The 18,236-nt window shown below is 45.4% G+C and overlaps 1 protein-coding gene across 5 annotated transcripts in view; it reads right to left on the bottom strand.

Annotated features, from left to right (window-relative positions):
* The window catches only part of LOC135397021 (sperm-specific sodium:proton exchanger-like), a 58,288-nt gene that overhangs the window by 7,729 nt on the left and 32,323 nt on the right, over nt 1–18,236 (bottom strand). For all 5 annotated transcript variants that reach the window (XM_064628322.1, XM_064628318.1, XM_064628321.1 and 2 more), the window contains 10 exons: nt 8,171–8,413; nt 6,999–7,259; nt 6,473–6,613; nt 6,236–6,352; nt 3,907–4,177; nt 3,287–3,430; nt 3,054–3,225; nt 2,911–2,992; nt 2,020–2,219; nt 30–191 (listed from right to left, as the gene is read on the bottom strand). In XM_064628322.1, coding sequence (XP_064484392.1) covers nt 30–191; nt 2,020–2,219; nt 2,911–2,992; nt 3,054–3,225; nt 3,287–3,430; nt 3,907–4,177; nt 6,236–6,352; nt 6,473–6,613; nt 6,999–7,259; nt 8,171–8,387 — 1,767 coding nt within the window. In that variant the 5' untranslated portion in view covers nt 8,388–8,413. The remainder of the gene's footprint in view (nt 1–29; nt 192–2,019; nt 2,220–2,910; nt 2,993–3,053; nt 3,226–3,286; nt 3,431–3,906; nt 4,178–6,235; nt 6,353–6,472; nt 6,614–6,998; nt 7,260–8,170; nt 8,414–18,236) is intronic.

Here is an 18,236-nt window from a genome sequence, read left to right as displayed (position 1 = left end):
TACAAAGACATAAAGGAGACCATTGTTACCTTTTGAGCAGAGATCATGCGAACTCGCGCTTCATTCATCATCTCGTCTTTTTCCTGAATCGAAGGTTGACACAAGTGATGTTCAGAGCAGTCTGGGCACAGGGACACGTGACTCAGCTTGCGGAACATGTAGGCGCTGCTGTTGGGATGCTCAGCATCATCCTGCGCAAGAAAACGTTCCACACGCAAAATTCGAAACGCTACTCAACACAACGCTATACTAGGAACACTATAGGAATACATGTATATATATATACTAGGAATACTACATACATAGGAATATACAGGGTGTTTTTTTTTAATGGAGACATATTTTTAATAAAAAAGAACTACAAGGGCTATAGCCATGCTGTTTTCACTTGTATCATCTCTGGGCCGGCGGACGTTCTTGGCCATATGTTGCTCAACCGTCAAATGACCAATTACCTAAAAATCGTTAACTAACTTTTTAATTATAAAAGCTACGAAGCTGCCCCAATGAGAACATCTGTTCCTTTCAGTGACCTGATATTGTAGCCGTTTTCAGAACAAAAGTTCGTTCGGTAGATATCGTCCGCAAAAAATTCGTGAAGGAACACCGTTTTCCCGATGAGACCCGGGAAAATGCCAAAATAACGAATAAGTCAGGGTAGCAAAACGATATTTCAGGCGATTTGGGTAATGCGCTTTTACCCGCTCTATCCGCGGACCAGTTGCGGGTACACCCGCATTTTACCCGCAACCCGCAGGGACATCGAATTTCTCCCCGCAAATCACAAAATTGCGAAGGTGACCGCGGGAAATCACAGATACAACCGCATTCTTATACCTCTAATTATAATTTCGTACTAAAGTGGAATTATTACGGCGTATAACGCGTGTGTTGTGCGGCGTAATTGGGCCTCTCCGGTCCCCTACTACGCGCTATGATGCAGTGCACTTTGCACGTGGTATGTTTCGTCCCGATAGCAAGCTACGCCGCCGAATTATCACGAATTATTACATGTAACAATTCATCTCTACGTGATGCTTCCTTGTTTTCTGAACATTATCATTCGTGTTATCCGTCAGTGCGCATTGTACGCGATACCTTTATTTTTCAAAAGAGATTTTTTTTGTGTGGGCGCGCGTTATCGTCTGAGGATTATGGTAATTAGGCGGTACAACCTTTGCAAGACTTCGCATTTGGCATTGTTCAAATTTCGTATGATTTCGTGCCAGGATTTCGTCCTAGAAGAGGTCGAATTAACGAGGTCTTATTACAACATGTTAGCCACATCGAGCAAAAGTTATTAGTGTTCGATACTACAACGATAAGGCAATCACTTGTTTGAGCAAGCATTGTTTGAGCATTGATGTTTGTGCAACCCTTTTGATTCCGCAGCTTCCATGTACCGTCTCGTCTGAGCCTATACCTTGTTGCAAAACGAGATATTCCGAAAAGCCGTCTACAACGCGACGGGTTTCCTTGATTTCACGATATTGCAAACAACCTTCATCCACTGCCTGCTTCGAATTAATACGAAGAGTTTACTCGATAACGTTGAATTGCCGTGGGCTACACCAATAGGTAGACGTTATTGCGTTCTTTAGGAGACAAATCAGCGCAACAGTCAGTAGAGATTAAAAAAAAAAACATTGTCGATCCATTGCTAGATCCGACGGAAATGCGTTAGCATTAACACTTGAAAACCCCCTTGAAACTCCCCTTCACAACGCTACACATCCCTTCAAGGACCCTTCACAAACGTTACACAACCCTCCACACTACCCTACACAACACTAACGCAAGACAGCATCCGCAGCCAAACGAGCCTTTCGGGCTTCCTCCGACTCAGCTTGGCGGCACCGCGCAGCCTCTGCCCTCTTTCGCCGGTGCTCCTCCGCACAGCTTTCATAACCCATGGCACGACCACGCTGACACACCTTACGTGTTAATCGACTCCAATTACCAACATATGACAATGACTGTCGGCCACTTTGGACGAAGCGAAAAAAAAAAAAGGCTTACGAGGTAGTCATCATCGTCGCCCTTGCATTTCGGGTTGAATGGATCTCGGATAGTTGTGTACCGGGCGACGTACTTCCAGTCAGCATCAGCCAGGAAGACATCATCACGGTTCACGTGCAATGCCCTCTCCTGAACCTCCCGAAGGTGACGGACTGCGTTGGCCATGTTGGACCGCTTCCACGGGGAGATGGCGTTCATTCCTGCGCAGTGTGGTTACATTGAGGGAGCGGACAGTGTGGCCGTGCACGTTCTTTTGCATAGTCGCCATCACCAACATCGTAAGTGTAGTCGATAGATCTTTACAGAACACGTGATGCCTAAATCAGAAGCGTCGAATCCCTCCAAGGACCATCCTAGGTCATCCATATCATGCTTATGAGCCACACTGCCTGGTTCATGGGGCGGGAGTTCAGCCAGAAAGCCGCTTGGCACAACTTGTGTTGCGTTTAAGAGAAAATGTCACTAGACAGTGCTTTAACAAAATAATAAAACCAAGTACTACAAACACTTTAGGAGTGTCCAAAAGTTTTCGGTATTGCGGAAAAGTACCGATAAATATCAAGCAATGTGCGTGCTGTGATCAGAAAGTTCATGAAGCCATATTCACCTCGCGCACTTTGACGCGAAGTCTATGACATGAAGACTATGACATCAAACGTCTACGTTAACCGCGAGTGCGAGATTCGATTAGATTGACGGTGTTCAACCGAAAGGAGTGTAAGGACTGGACCAGGCACGTGACGTCTAGGTCACGTGGTGCAGGTGGAATGGCGGTCGGTTAGCGGAAGTTTCTACTGAACTGCCTGCTGGGCTGAACTGGGCTTACTGAACTGGGCTGAAGTGTGGCGATGCCGTGGCTGCGAACCTTACAGAGCGAAGACGTATACTTACCCAGTATACCCAGAAGGAAGTTGGTGGTTGTGGCGTTGACCAGCAAGGTGAGGATGACAATACCGGAAACTTGGATCAATATCTGTAGAAGATTTGGGTCCACAGTGACACGACGACCGCATGGGTCCTGGTTGTCAACGTACCTTGTTACCCACGGTGTCGTGGTTGATGTACCGATTCTCAGCGACCGAGAGAGCCAACGCGAGACCTACTGCTCCTCTGAGTCCGCCCCATGTCATGATAATTGCGTCTTGCCATTTGAGACCGTAGCCAAGTCGGGTGAGGATTGGACTCAATACGCCAATCATCACCAATCTGTACATAATGTTGAAATTAAGCAACGTTTATCGAGGTTTCAAATGGCGAGAGTCCCTACCTAAAAACTGTGATCCCGATGTAGGTGATGAGGATGAGGAAAAGGTCGTTCTTTTCGATGTAAGATACCGAACGTTCGGTAATGACCACTCCGACTATAATAAATATCAGGGTGTTGGCCAAGTAGGACAACATCTCCCAGAAACTGCAACGAAATACATGTCTGGATATTTAACGCGTACTTCATTATATTGGTAGATTGGTATTGATTACGGATAAAGTTGATGTACGTAACAATAAACATCCATAAAGAAGTGGATTAGTTGGGAAATATTGTTTTACGGGATAGCTACCTATAAAAGCTTATCCATGCTGGGGCACCGTACACATCAATTACTCAATCCAAGTGGAAAATTCTTTGTTCGCGTGGAACTCTAATTGGTACGTACCATCGTGGTAAATTTCAAACCGATTCAACATCGCAATCAAGAGTTACAACCAGAAACCTCCAAATCCCTATGGCAAAACAATCAAAATGGAAGCCATGTTGAGTAAACTTTTAGAGGTAGCTGCCACGTAGTTCCATTCCATTTTTGCTTGACCGTAGTCTTCCGATGTTCGCTTCAGAAAGCTGTTTCCACAGAGGTGTTTATTTACGCGAGAAATTACCGGTATACAGACCTGTGCACAAATTCCTCCACTTCAGGACTGATGCTGACCTTGTTGGCACTGATAATGACGCCCAGTGCGACGACGGCCAATACACCAGATACGCCAAGCACGGCTTCGGCTACGTAGTATGTAAGGTATGCCGAACTGAGAGTTATTGTGATCTCGATGACAGCATCGTTGAACACTCGGGCCAGGGACCATACAGCCACTTTGCCAAAGACTATGCCAAGCAGAGGACCTCCAATGGCGATGCGGACGAACATCCAGCCAATTTCAGCCGCTGTAATACAGTAGCACCGATTTACACGTTAATATACAGCATTACAGAACAAACATAAAAATTGTAAGTGGAAGGTGTAAATTATTGGTGCCGTCATCATCGTGTAAACTGTGCTCAGAGCGCCACACCGCGGATTAAAATGTGGTCTTTACTTCATTTTATATTTTTAATCGCAAAAATATTTGTATTAATCAATCGCTCGAAGATTCGTGTGTGCAAGATATTAATTTCGCCGCCGTTACGTTACGCGCTTCCGGAATTTTTCGAAAGAACCTCCAAAACTTGATGGTTTCAGATTCTCCGATAGTAGATGACGTCAAGCGTCTCCGCTCTCCACCTCACGTTGCAAGACTGCCAGCAGCTGTGGTGAGGAGACGGAATCGATCTTCGAGGAGCAAGGTTGCCTTACGCGTGGCAGATTGCGCAATTTATGACGTCATCATTCTGAAAACTAGAAATTAATTTCATGGTATTTACCGCGTATTCACACGAGCGACATCCCGACGGAATATTCTAGCGGAAGAAAAAGCAAAAACTACTCGCGGGGCGGAAATTCCGCAACGTTTTATGTTGAGCATTCGCCCGGCACTGGAACATCGGAAGCGGCGCACATAGCAGACAGCGCAGCACATGGCAGACGACACCAGTTCCGGTTCCGGTTCCGGTTCCGATGACTGAAAAACTCTGCTTTTCGCTTCCGTTTCTGTTTCTAGACGATTTTCGGTAGCGGTTTTTGTTTCCGTTTCCCCTTAAGAATTTCGTTTCCGTTTACGAGTGAATTTAGGTGCTGGTTTCTGTTTCTCATCCGGAACTCGTACTGTCTGGTTTTGGCTTTTTCATGTCAGAGATTCTAGTTACATAATGGCTGCAAAAGGACAGCCACACCAAACACAAACACTAAAGACTTTAATGCAAAGTTCGTCACGAATCTTATACACCGCAAGTAGATGCCTCTCTAGGTTGAGGAAATACATGCCTTTAAATTTCAAAAGTCTCCGCTCGTGCGCAAAAATTACACGTCAGCCAAAAGTTTCACGCCCATCTTGCTGCGCAGTGGGCTCAACACGAAAGAAAGTCCCGAAAATAAACGAATGCATGAATGATGACTGGAAGAATAGTGCGGATATATGTAATTTTCATATTAACGCGAAAACACTGAGGGAAACGTCCTGCGAATTTGGTTTCCGTTAACGTTACCACTTCTGGAAATTAAAACAATTTTGTTTCCGTTTCCATTTTTGTTTCCTGTTGAATTTCGGTAATTACCGTTTCTCGTTTCCGGTAGCCAACTCTGGTATCAAGGCGCGTTGATAGTCTCCGTTGTTAGAAGAGCACTAAAAGACATGACGTTGAGCACTCGCGGTTACGTGGCAGCAGGAAGCTATGGCGTTTTTTTTTTTTTTTTTCGCATTTTCTGCTTTCGAGTATTCTGGGGAATTTCACTCGTGTGAATACACGGCTGCAGGAGAACGCAGTGTGAGACAAGTAGACTGCAATGGGATAAATGCACGGCATTTTTCGACATGACACGCATGACACTCTGAAGGCCCAAGGTTTAGCTCGTAGTGGCATTTTAATGTGTGTCGGATATAATAAATAATAATTTCCTCATGCGCGTATCGATGGTCATTGATACATGTACATTAGTCGTTGCGTGCACGAAAAGGAGATTGCCGTTATATGTCTGTCCAGCAAGCAACCTTTCTGAACTGGCTACGAGGACATGCGATAAGAATTGAGATAAGGCTAGGTAGTGTGAGCTCTAGGGTGTTGTGTTGGTCCTTGTATGTACCCAAGCAGTCAAGTGCAATAGGGGTGGACGGTATGTGTCTTATCAATGTCCTTTAGTTTCACGAATCTGTTCAAGGCCTTTCACCTACCCGTCCACCCCTATTGCACTCGACTTACATTGTGCTGCTTGGGTAGGCCTCAAGCTACCACTACAGAGCTAAGAAACGCAGGGTTATCTTTGACATGTGATATATTGAATGACGCAACAGGGTACTTTGGTGCTCACACAAGCGATAAAGACAAAACGCGAAATGATAAGCTTCTCACGTGTCATGCTCATGCCCGGTACAGCCAGTTCCATAAGGACCTCATAAATAACGATGGCTGAACCGTCGTTCAACAACGCTTCACCGTCGATTATGGTGGTCAAGATCTTCGATGTTCCTGAAAGAAATGAAGGAAGTTTCTGCTTGCATTATATTCAACTAAGGACACTTCAAAAATGATACGACGTTTATCTTTGAGAGGGGACCGAGAAGACGCCATTTGAGCTGAGATACTAACCTACATCTCGAAGAAGGGCTACAACTGCTACGGGATCCGTGGCGCTGAGGATGGACCCGAAGAGGAACGCGTTGTGCCACGTCCACTCATAGCTCACGTATAAGTTCACCGATAAGAACGCCGTTAACGCAGAACATAATACTATGGATAAAAAAGAAGACATGAGTATTTTCACACAAAATTTGCAGCAATATACATTACAAAAATTGACGGTTAGCTTCAGCCACCGTCGACGAACATTTGGACTACTATAGAACTGATCCTAAAATATCTCCTCGTTGCATCCGTCACTGCATGCACAGTGATCTCAGCGTAATTTCCCAGAATTTCCAGTCCGAAGATTCCAACTATAAACAACTTATAGACTACTCCTGAACAGAATGAGAATAAATTTGCGAGAAATATTGGTAATCGACCACATTATGCTCGGATTGAGTCTGCTAATACAGTCGCATTAACGAATTAACATTTTCGCATTAACGTATTAGACCCCGAAACTACTTTGTAGCGCACAAATGCTACTTACTGAGGCCAGGCACTGCCATGAGGATACATTGTGTGAAGCATCTGATGAACGTGTGCGCATCCATGGCGAACGCTGACTCGAAGATGAGGATGGGTAAAAACATGTGCAAGAGCAGCTTGGGATCAATGCGAGCCAGGTACGTATATTCTTTGAGTTGCTCATAGTGGCCAGACAAGACACCCATCAACACACCGAAGATGAACACCACCACTGTGTATGGCAACTGTATACTATGACGCTTGAGGAGGAACCTCACCAACGCTGTAAAAGCAAAAGGTAAAACGTAACTCTAAATATAGCAGGACAACAATATGGTTCAAGGAAACGGGACAAATGTTCATGTAGGGCAGTTCCATTTGGGGGAAGCGGGTCGACCGTCTAACCACAAATTTATTCTGAATAAGAGCATGCCTCTATGATACGAGATAAATAGCGAGCACATGCAAGTCTCTGTGTCCTACAGGAGATGTACTCCCAGTTCCTTACGTGTCAGAGGGCTCTACCATAGTCTGACGAGCCCTGCTTGACAGACCGTCTCAGATCTCAATAGACCTCTCCCTCCTTGTAAACAAATGACGTCATAGTGTTCGACAGCGCCACCAATTTGGTAGAGTTGAACTACGATCGAAGCTAGGGGTGAACGAGGTCGCGCCCAAAAGCCACAGTCTTGAGGGGATTACGATGGTTCAGGGACGCGACCTTCGGCCCTACTTTTCTTTCAGTAGGAGGCAGCGAACAAGTGGCCATTCGTGAAACCCGGCCCTCTCATTCTCATTTGTTTCGGTTTCAGTGTGTGTACCAACGTCATGATGACGTTTCTCGGGTAGAGGTGCCTGCTGAACAGTGGCACCTCTTTTTTCCCACTGCCATAGCGGTTTCCCAGCAGTTTTTCCCACTGCCATAGTTCTGGAACCATAGTTTTTTGTTTGCCAAACGAAGCACGAAGCCCAGATTAGACAATGCACATTTTCGGCTCAGTTAGTAACTCAGTCAGGACATCACGAGACAGTAACTATACCTGATGAAGCTGGGTATTTTACGTGCCATCTGGAAAGTCTGTACAAGGGCGCGCGTTTCGGCTCGGCTAAGGGGTTTTCGTTTTTCCGCCCGGTATACTGATATATCTGCACTGCAGTGCCAAATGTACAAAAACAGTGTATGCAGAGACTTACACCCAAGAACGAAGCTGACGAAGAGGAAAAGGATTGGTGCCGCTGCGCGAGGGAGGTCATGTTCTTCAATCTCCATGTAACCTTCTTCCGGTGGCAATCCTCCACTGGCATTGAGGTGACCGTGGTGATGAGCCGTCATTTCTTCCGTCACGGCCTCCACAGCTAAGGTGGCTGCGTGCGTCACCGTCTCCGCTAGTCCTTCCGTCACCGCCTCCATCCTGCCCAAGCTTTCGTTGGGTCCTCCTGCATGCAAACGCAGATTTTTTTATAAATCCCGTGGTCACGTTTTCCCCGCTTTTTAAATTTAAATTCCGACAGGTGTATCAATTCCGTCGAGAGAAAGTATACATGAGGAGGGAGTGGGGGAGAGCGTGGTTGGTATTCGCCCTGGGCCCGCTTCACGGGGAACTGTACCAACAGCTCGAAAGTCCCCTGGAACCTCAGAATGCATAGACGGCAGTGGGGTTCGAACCCAACCACCTGTATCACGATAAGGAAATCGCCCTATTCCTTTGAAGTGGCCGACGTCATGTCGCAGACCTTTGATATGACATCTGTCTTTATGGTATCACTTTCGTAGAGTGATTCCAGTCAACTCGGTACTGTAGGGATTTGTAGGAACATGATCCGTCATGCATTTGGAAACGGTTTAGTAGCCGGGCCTTTGCAAACTCACCAATAGGTTGCCATCAAAATACCCGACTTGGGACTTACTGTTAGCCTATAATCTATACCGCGAAGTTCACAGGAACATAACTTCACGAAAAACTGCTTGCAGGCTTCGGTGATCGGTTTCAGGTCGGGTGAGGTCAGAGTACATTTCTAAACCAAGCTTCTCTGGGTGATATTTTTTTTATTTTTAAATCCGCAACAGGTCTTTTTTTAAGGGGGCTATGACTGTAGCATGGATGCCGTGCATGGATCTCCAAGAGAGCATATGCAACTACTAAATGACTAATTACTTAAAGTTCAATAATTAACTCCTTAATTACCGGTCTTCGTGCAAAACTGAGGTAGCAAAATGGGGAAACAATCCTAGTTGAAACTCCTTCTATTTTGTACATATCCCGAAGCGAGCGCGTACATTGAGATACCAATCGCCGAATTTTGCAAATTTTTGCCGAAGTTCTTGCACCGAATGAGCCGAAACCGAAACCGCGCGCTTCAGGAGCACGTGACCTTCGCCGTCGGAGGCTTATCTGGGTCGCAAAGCGTTGATGGTGGTGGTGGCGGTGAAAGGACGCGCCGTTGTCGGCCTCACAGAGGTGGGCAACGTCACGACTAACGCCATGGGGGAATGTGCGTCCTGGGCCGACTTCTAAGGAAACTGTGTGTGCTGATCAGGCCACCACCTATACTCCAATCATATCCATCGCTCCAAAGCACGTGTCCTGTGACGTGAGCGCGCTGTCAGCCTGGGCTCCTAAGGCGCGAGATTTCGGTTGCTTACATACTCTCTTCGAATGATGTCCCGCCAGCCGTATAACTCAACGGCAAAAACTGCATCTTATATACTGCTCTCATAGGCATTTAAAAAAATCAGTTTTGGATATTTAAAAAAACTGTATACCGTAACTTTCGGTGTATAACACGCACCCGTTGATTTCAACGGTATTCTAACCTGTCATCACCTTGCGTAGTATACAAGTTCACTGGCGGTCTTATGCTGAAATGTACGGATGTATAGCACGCACTCATAGATAACTCGCACGGCCAATTTTTCCGTACTTTTTTTCGTGTATAACGCGCGTGTTATACACCGAAAATTACTGTACTAAATTAGCTTTCGCACGTTGTTACGTCGATCAGTTCTGTGGAAAACGTTTTGGGTAGCGCACTCGGAAGCTGCTCACGCAGAGAAGAGAGAAAATGGTGCGCTCATCTCCAGAACGTGACGTGGAAAATGCCAATAAGGTGTAACCCTACAGTAACTCTACACGCACATTTCCTGTACAATTCATCTTTACTAGCGCTCCTCTAATTAAAAAAACCAAAAAGAGACAAAAAAAAAAAAAAACGTCTGTCTTACTTAAATCGCTCAGTAAGTCATGTCCAAATTTGTAATTTCTGCGTGCACTCGAAGGAGAAAAGCGGGCAAGTGGTGTTGCAACATGTCTCTTACTACGCAATGCATGTAATGTTGTGAGTCAGTCATATTACAAGAAATAAGTGGCCCCGTAAATGTCGTTACGCAGTGAACTTCCAATTGAGTGGTTGCCATTTTTCAAATCCGGACAGGTTACACCAACTCGAAGAAGCCAACCTGCCGTCGCGCAAGGCATACGGGATTAGTACAGAACGGTGAAACCAGCGTCCTACGGGAAGAATAATAATTCATTCCCCTACTGCGATCCAAGAATGCCGCATTCATAGGCGCCAAGGCCGTGCTATTGGGCAGCACAGGCGTAACAGGTTTTCCTCAGACGCTTTCAGACATATGTCGACGCAGTTCCCTTAGAAGTCGGCCCAGGACGCACATTCCCCCAGGGCGTCAGTCGTGACGTTGCCCACCTTTGTGAGGCCGACAACGGCGAGCCCTTTCACCACCACAGACGTAACGTGCTCACAAGTCGCACGACGGGCAACTGTATTTCATCTGGCAACAACCATTGCCACCGACCAATCACTGGCAGCCAGTCAGTTTCGTTTTCCGTCTTTTGCTTTTGTTGTCGTGTTGTAGGGGATTTTTTTGGAACATCATCCGCCAAAGTACGGAAAGAAACGGAAAGAAATCGTTTCTAGCCTTGAAGGAAGCTCTCTGCGGTTAAGCAACTCTGTTTGGCTGCCGTGTGCGGACTTGAAAGTTTCGAAACTGGGTATTCCTTCGTCGCCTGTCTTATTTTTGTTTGCACGGTTTTGTGAGTAGACACTCGAGGTTCAGAACGCCCACGAAATATTTTTCTTATCCACACTCGATCCCAAAACATGAATAACAATAGGTGAAAAAAAAAAGAATAAGCCGAAGCTCTGTGGCTGCACGCACAGAAATCATAAGGAGAGAGGCCAGAAAAAAGCTGAGAGAGAGAGAGTGATGGGGGGAGAGCAAATGATTTGTACGGAGGCTAAGACCCTCTCCCAATGTCCAAGTCCGGAAGGCGCCATGATCGATATTCTGGATTCGGCTGGATTCGGTCGGATTCGGCCGGATTCGGCCACAGCCTTTCCACGTGTGAAGACCAGGTGCGTTCGGCGCAATGGTATCCAATACAATGCAAGTCGTTTCCACTTCCGCTGGGCCCCGTATGCCATGCCGTGGGCGAAGCGTGTTTGTTTTGTCTGCCATCACCTGTGCGCTTGGCTCTCCGTAGGGAATGAGTATAGTACGGTTTAAAACCTTGTGGTGCGGCATCAAAGAGCGGCGCACTGAACTCGTAGGAGACGCCGTTCGTAACACGCTAGGCCTACCGTATTGGTCATGGCGGCTCGGATGTTGAGATGCCCCCTTTCGCTGGCTTGGTTTCTAGTTATTATGGGAGTTCTATGGCTGCACGTAGTGTATGATATTACGACTCAAACGAAGCCATGGCAGCACGGGACAGCTGGTTCGGCCCATATTGGGTCATCGTCAGCAATGTGGAGGTATACGTTTGAGTGGGTATTGTCAGAAGGTCACGTAGTGGAATTGTCACGCAATCTGCAAATATTTCCACTTCGATGACCAATATCAGCTTATCTTCCACGTTTGTCGTTATTTACTGTTTTTGTACTTTACCCTCACGTGACACGGCCCTGATTACGAAGATGTACTCAATGTACTCAAGAAGAATCATCGAGAGGTCAATGCCAAGTGCCAAGTCAATCCAGTTGCCAAGGGGCAACTGGATCGATTATTGTGCCCGCTCACGCACAGGCAGCGAGATTGGGAAACGGTGCGCTAATACCACCAAGAATGTCATCTCCGTCTGTTTTCTGCCTCCGAGAAATGAGCTGTTTAACATGCAAAGCGCATATTACAACCACCCCTATCGCTAATGGTAGACGAAAATGAAAATGACACTTCCAGAGAAGAGTGTGTTCGTGAGAAATTGTCGTTGTGCGCGTAACAGACTGAAAGGCATATTGAGTAAGTGGTCTGGCATTGCTGTTTTGAAGTTTGTTTGAAAACCGACCCCCCACCTGTACATTGCAAAACCCCTGAGCCCCCGTGAGCGTCGCTCGGTCGCGAGAGCCGTTCACGTCACCTGCTTCATTATCGACGACAGAGACGCCACGAGATTTTCTAATTTGTGACAGAGAAGTTTTTCGGCACGAATGTAAAAAAAAAAAAAGGGAAAAAGAAGAGGAGGTGCTCCCTCCTACCGCGCAAAGTAAAGCTGGATGAGGCCAACCATACGACGTCACTGCTAGCAAGTCAGCGCGGTTTCGGCTAACAACAACTTTATTGCAAGATGATGTCTGGGGAGTTTCATCGCCAGGGGCGATGCTCTATTCACCATTGCTGGTGGTGATGTGAGGAATGAAATAATGAGCCCCTTCACAATAGGGATAGAAGTCCTATGGTCTCCAAAAAGGGTCAAACGAGCTTTGAGGGCAGAGCGTTGGTGAGCTGGATGTGGCCAGGGACCAAGCAATTTTGAGAGAGGGGGTTGGGGGGGGTGGACGAGAGTCCAGTTGATTAAGATACCCGGTGAGTGCGGTTCGGGAAGGTTGGTAGTGTGGGCAATGAAGAAGAATGTGTGGTCTAGATCTTCTACACTCTTAAGAAAAAAGGGTGTGAAAAGGTGGTAACTTCCATAGTTACCACCTTAGTCAACATAGCGTCTGATAAATGGTGTAAAAGTGAGGTAGAAGCAATTATCCCCAAATTGCTACAGAAAGGCGTACGCCGCCCTCGCTCACCGAATCAGAAGCGGTAACCCTATCATTCGTGGCAGAGAGTGACGTAGCAGGTAGAACTTCGCAACCTTTTAGGCACAACATATGCGACAACTACTACCTCCTAAAACGTGTAACTACTCCATCCTTTTTTCTAAGAGTGTAGAGCACCGCAGCGACAGCGTCTGGAAGAGTCAACTTGTCTCAAGCGGTAACGCCGCTGAATCTCATCTAACCTCTCGATAATCCCGTACAAAACAAACAAACAAACAGGCGCGGATGTGTGATGGGTCCGGATGTCCTGAACCCCCTCAATTTTTATCATCACATAGTATAGTCTCTCTCAATTTACCGCATCAGCGTATACAGCATGGTGCTCAAGACCGGACACCAGTTGCCATAACCGGCATGTGGCAACTGTGGTCCGGTCATATGCATGTACCAAATGACAGCCCTTTTGTACACACCAGCGCCATGTTCCTTTCTGTGCACGTCTTTGAGCTGTCTACCGCCTTTTCGAGCCAGTAAGAACTTTATTTTTTTCTTATGTCTTTCAAAACAATAACCAAGGGCACATCTTGCGGGCTTTTGCTGCACAGAATCTTAAGCACTATTTACTATCATTTTATCTCTACTTCTCTGGTTTGAAACGTTGCCACAATGTCAACGCATATTAGTCGTTCGCTGTCCCTGCAAAATGACACCCTGGATATCAAGCAAGGGCCTCCTCGCCCTCCCCCAACACACACACACGTCCAGTTATCCCGTAGTTATCTTGCAGCCTTCTCATTAGCTCTTGATCTTGAATAAAACTGCCGATACGACCGAGGACAACCAATTGACCCAATATTACTCATAGGGCTCTCGAGCGGTGCGGACGTAAAATAGAGGATTCGATGTCAGTGTCGATCGAGTCAACCCTTTCGGTTTCCCCTGCACTTGGTCAAGGTCATTAGCTGTTGACCCTTGCCGACACCACGCCACACACTTATTCCAGAAAGACGTCATTGCCATTATGTGGAGGAGCTGGCGGCAGTGGGGCAAGGTTGCCCAACAGCGTTACCGCCCGACGCTAACCCTTCTAAGAAGGGATCCCCGAAGGTATGACCTCAAGCGTACCCGCAATTTTGGCTCCTGAGCAACGGCGTTTCCCCGAACTTACGAGATATTACTAATAAGCGAGGACGAAGTCAACAAGTATGAGAAGAAGGACGAATGAACAGACATTAGATGAGGAATCGAACCTATATGTCAAATTCGTGGAATCGTCGTACTACGTACACATGGTTTGGGCGGGCTCGATTTGATGCGAGGCACGAATGTAAATATATATATAAATATTGAGATCTTATCGACTCCTGTGGGGAACTAGCGGTTCGCTTTTAAATGTTGACACCGCCAAAGCCGTGTATCAGCAAGCCGACCTTGCGTTTAACCGACCTCTCCTCTTTTTCTTGGAACAAACGGAATATTCCTCCCCTCCCTATATTCCACGTATCACACAACCGTGAGCAGCTGTCGTTATAGTTGCTACGTTCTACAGACGTGTTACGTAACAACTTATTTTACATTCTTATTGCGGCTATCCTGAATTCCACTGATCGCTGAAAATGAGGACTTCTACACTGCAAACAGAAGCCACATATGTCACTGCATGTAAGCTGGAACAAGTGCTACCTAGTACTGTCACTCGTCACTAGGAGCGTCGTTGTTGCGACATTTCGGTCTTTTTTGTCTCTGTTTATCTCTTCTATCTACAATTGCGTTATGGATATGAATATTTTACTTGGTATCATATTAGATAGTTAATTGTTACTCCTGTTATATCTAATTAAATTTTTGTTTCACACACCGCACATCTAATGCGCGCGGTTTCGGGGTTTCGGTTTCGGCTCATTTGTGTTGCGCAATTCGGCGATGGATATTGGACAGATGTACATCTCCTAATTACAGAGATTATTAATGAGTTTTGGGTAACTATGCAGCCAGGGGTTACATACTCTCTTCGAGAAAGTATACGCCTGTGACCGCACAAGCCTTTCGCAAAAACAGCGGTCTCAGTTTCTCTCATAGCTTTTTTAATAAAATATCTGGAACGAATAAAAAAAACAGCATATATATTTTAAACATTTTTGTGAGTATTTGATACTCTATTCCAAATACTTTAACTTTAGAGTACTTGTACTGCATCTTGTAATGTGATGTCATAAAAAAAAAAGGGATTTAAAGTCACGACAAAGTCAGACTAGCTATACTCCAGACCACTTAGCCGCAGTTAGTTGAAATAAATAAAAAAGGGAGAAAACCCAGTAGTTGGGAGGGGGGGAGACAAACATCCCGAACTAGTGGCAACACTTCTCACAAACTTGAACTGCATCTTAGTTATACGTTTTGCCGTTTCTATCCAGAATCCTATTTTGGATAGTGTGTATTTCAACTAACATCTCCGTTTTTTTTTTCTTTTACAAATCAATCAATCAATCAGTAGTGTTTCAAAGTATCTTGCACGGGCTCTTTACAGAGACGCACGGATGATAAATGTTTTTTGCAGACTTCCGCCCCACACAACGTACAAAAAATATTGAAGTACCCTATCTATTTGAAGGGTCAATTTGTCAAAACAAAAACGGCCCCTAGTGCGTATGCCCCGAAATAAGCGAATGACTCACGTCTACGGAGTGTCGCAACGAAAACGGCTCAATAACACGGCAAAAGCCGCACGATGACAACCTCCTTCAGCGGTAGACGGAGAAGTTTTTGGCACACCTATCGAACACGTGAAAGAGTCGCATGTTGGAAAGGTTTCTGCGTTGGTATATAACAACCAGAGTGCACATCAGTTCCGCTGCGTGATGATGATGATGGTGATGATTAAGGCATTAGCTACTCCGGTCATAATGCGCCAGAACAGTGGTGGAAAATGTACTTGTGGTGAATCAAAATTAAGATCACGGTATAAGAGTGGTTTTAATTTTGAACAAACGGTTAAAATCTATACCGTAATCCTACCACACACACACTCAAGAAAACAAAAAGAAAAGAAAGAAAGAAAGAAAGAAAGAAAGAAAAGAAGCCAGAGAGGAGACCGAAAATTGTGATGCAAAGCGCTCAGAAAAGCCTTTCTGTTCGAAAAAAGACCAATGTGCAGCCATGAAATATCGTATGTCTATATACAGTGGGAAAGCAAAATTACCCTTTTTAAGCTTTAGATATTAAATTTATAAATTACATGATTTAGGTACCAGAATAGCAAATCTGTAAGAGGAGGGGGCAAATTGTTTTATTTATCCGTTCAGTATAGAACGGACAATAGAAGTTCGAAGCAAATTCCGACGTTCATACCTGGATGCTGCAACCATTTTTTTTTTTTTCGTCAAATGTGTTGCATTCTTCGTGCAACAACTTTCTGCTTTCTCTATAGCGAGATTTTTCCAGACCCTGAATTCTCTGCCGTCTCAGTGAATAAGTTAAGTTAGTACATTCATTAATAAGTTTATCGTCTTTGCCAACAGGAACGTACGCGTTAATTTTTTATCGAAATTTTTGGTCTACAAGAATGGACAATAATGGCAAAGACATTACTGATACGCTGTTCCACAGCATGGGTAAGTTGTCTGAACCTGTCTCAGCTTTCCAAAATTTGTTTGCGATTGTGGAATGACCAAACACTGGTTTTGACGACAATAATTTACAAAGCGTTTCAATTTTTGAAGACGAAAACACGTTTGGTCATCCACTTAAATGTAAATTTTGAACAGACAAGCAACCCTGTAGCTACAAGTGTTCCGAAATGAAATTATTTGCAGTGGCGTGACTTTCTGTCATCCGCTTCTTAGACAATCATTGTAAAATCTGCCTCCCTCATGTAATGCTGTACAGGATATGTAACACACATCACATCATAATGTCGCGCGGACACTACAGGTACGTAAGCCCATCGTCTTTTGCAGTCGGAGTTGGCAACACTGGACAGCCGCCTTTGTAAAATATGTACGGTACATTGGAGCGGACGGACGGTCTGACGCATGATGTTAGCACAAAACAGTGGACCGTAGCTGTGACCCATGAAAACCTTGTACACTCCTGGCGATGAAACTCCCCATTCATCATCTTAAAAATAAAGTTGTTTGTACACTCATTAGCTACATTATTATTATTATTATTTTGCACTCGTTCATTCTCTATGTTGTCATCACATCATCACTAACCCCACCGACACCTGGTACACTTGCTATTAACCAGCCTTTAGTGGAACAAGTTAGTTGGAGTAGCCAGTTCCACCTTACTTATGGAGCTACAATCACCAGATGACTTTTTAATCCATTCCAATCCAATCCATGCTGTTGTCCGCAGGAAGGCGGTCCAGGCTCCTGATATGCCGTCTCCCATTAGCTTGTAAGAAGTGTATTATTATTATTATTTATGTTTTTACCTCACGTGTTGTGTTATACGGAAGCACCTTTGACATGAAACCAATGATATAAAAAATATATTGTGCTCCATATCAGAGTGTACCTTTCATTCATAATGTCTTATTTACTATCTTATTCGTCTAGCCCTCGACCTCGGAAACGTCACATGTATCTCGTCAAGAGACACGTCAGGACAGACGATCTACTTTGCGACACGCAACCCGAGGGCGTCCAGAGCGAGAATCAGAACAAAGGGAGTGTTTGGCGGGAGGTCTCATTAACGCTCGTCAAGGGGGCGCTCGTGGCGGTGGGTCAAGGTTGCCAGCAGCGGGAGGTAGTAGGTCAAAATCAACACCAACGTCACCCACTCCACACCTCGTTTGCCAGAGGGTGAAAGGATGAACTCATCAGTACGTAGCTTTCCGCGAATATACGCGAAAACAAGAGCAGGTATAGAGAGACCCCAAGACGATATTTCCAGGTAGTATGAAGCATCGAAAATAGAGGGATAAAAGACACTACATAGGTGATTTTCTTTTAATTATTGTTCCGCTACTTGTACCAGCTTACACTTTACAGGAAAATGGGTAAAAATATTTTCGTGGTCGGTTCTTAGGCACGTGCGTTAAGTTACGCGTGGGTTGCCGAGCGAATAGGGAGTTTTAGTATACATCGTACGCTATCGTCTTTGCGTACGTAAGGGATAGCGTTGGTGGTCCTGAGCACTGCGCGAAGCTCTCGTTCTGTTATGGGCGTGCGCAGAACCATGAACGTTAACCCCTTGCGTACGCAAAGGTGATAACGTACTACGCACTAAAACTCAGTAATATGTCTTGAGA

This window comes from Ornithodoros turicata, chromosome 6, assembly GCF_037126465.1.
Source record: "Ornithodoros turicata isolate Travis chromosome 6, ASM3712646v1, whole genome shotgun sequence".
Classification (NCBI taxonomy): domain Eukaryota; kingdom Metazoa; phylum Arthropoda; class Arachnida; order Ixodida; family Argasidae; genus Ornithodoros; species Ornithodoros turicata.
Note: the sequence above shows the minus strand (reverse complement) of the source record. Positions and strands in the feature narration are given on the sequence as shown.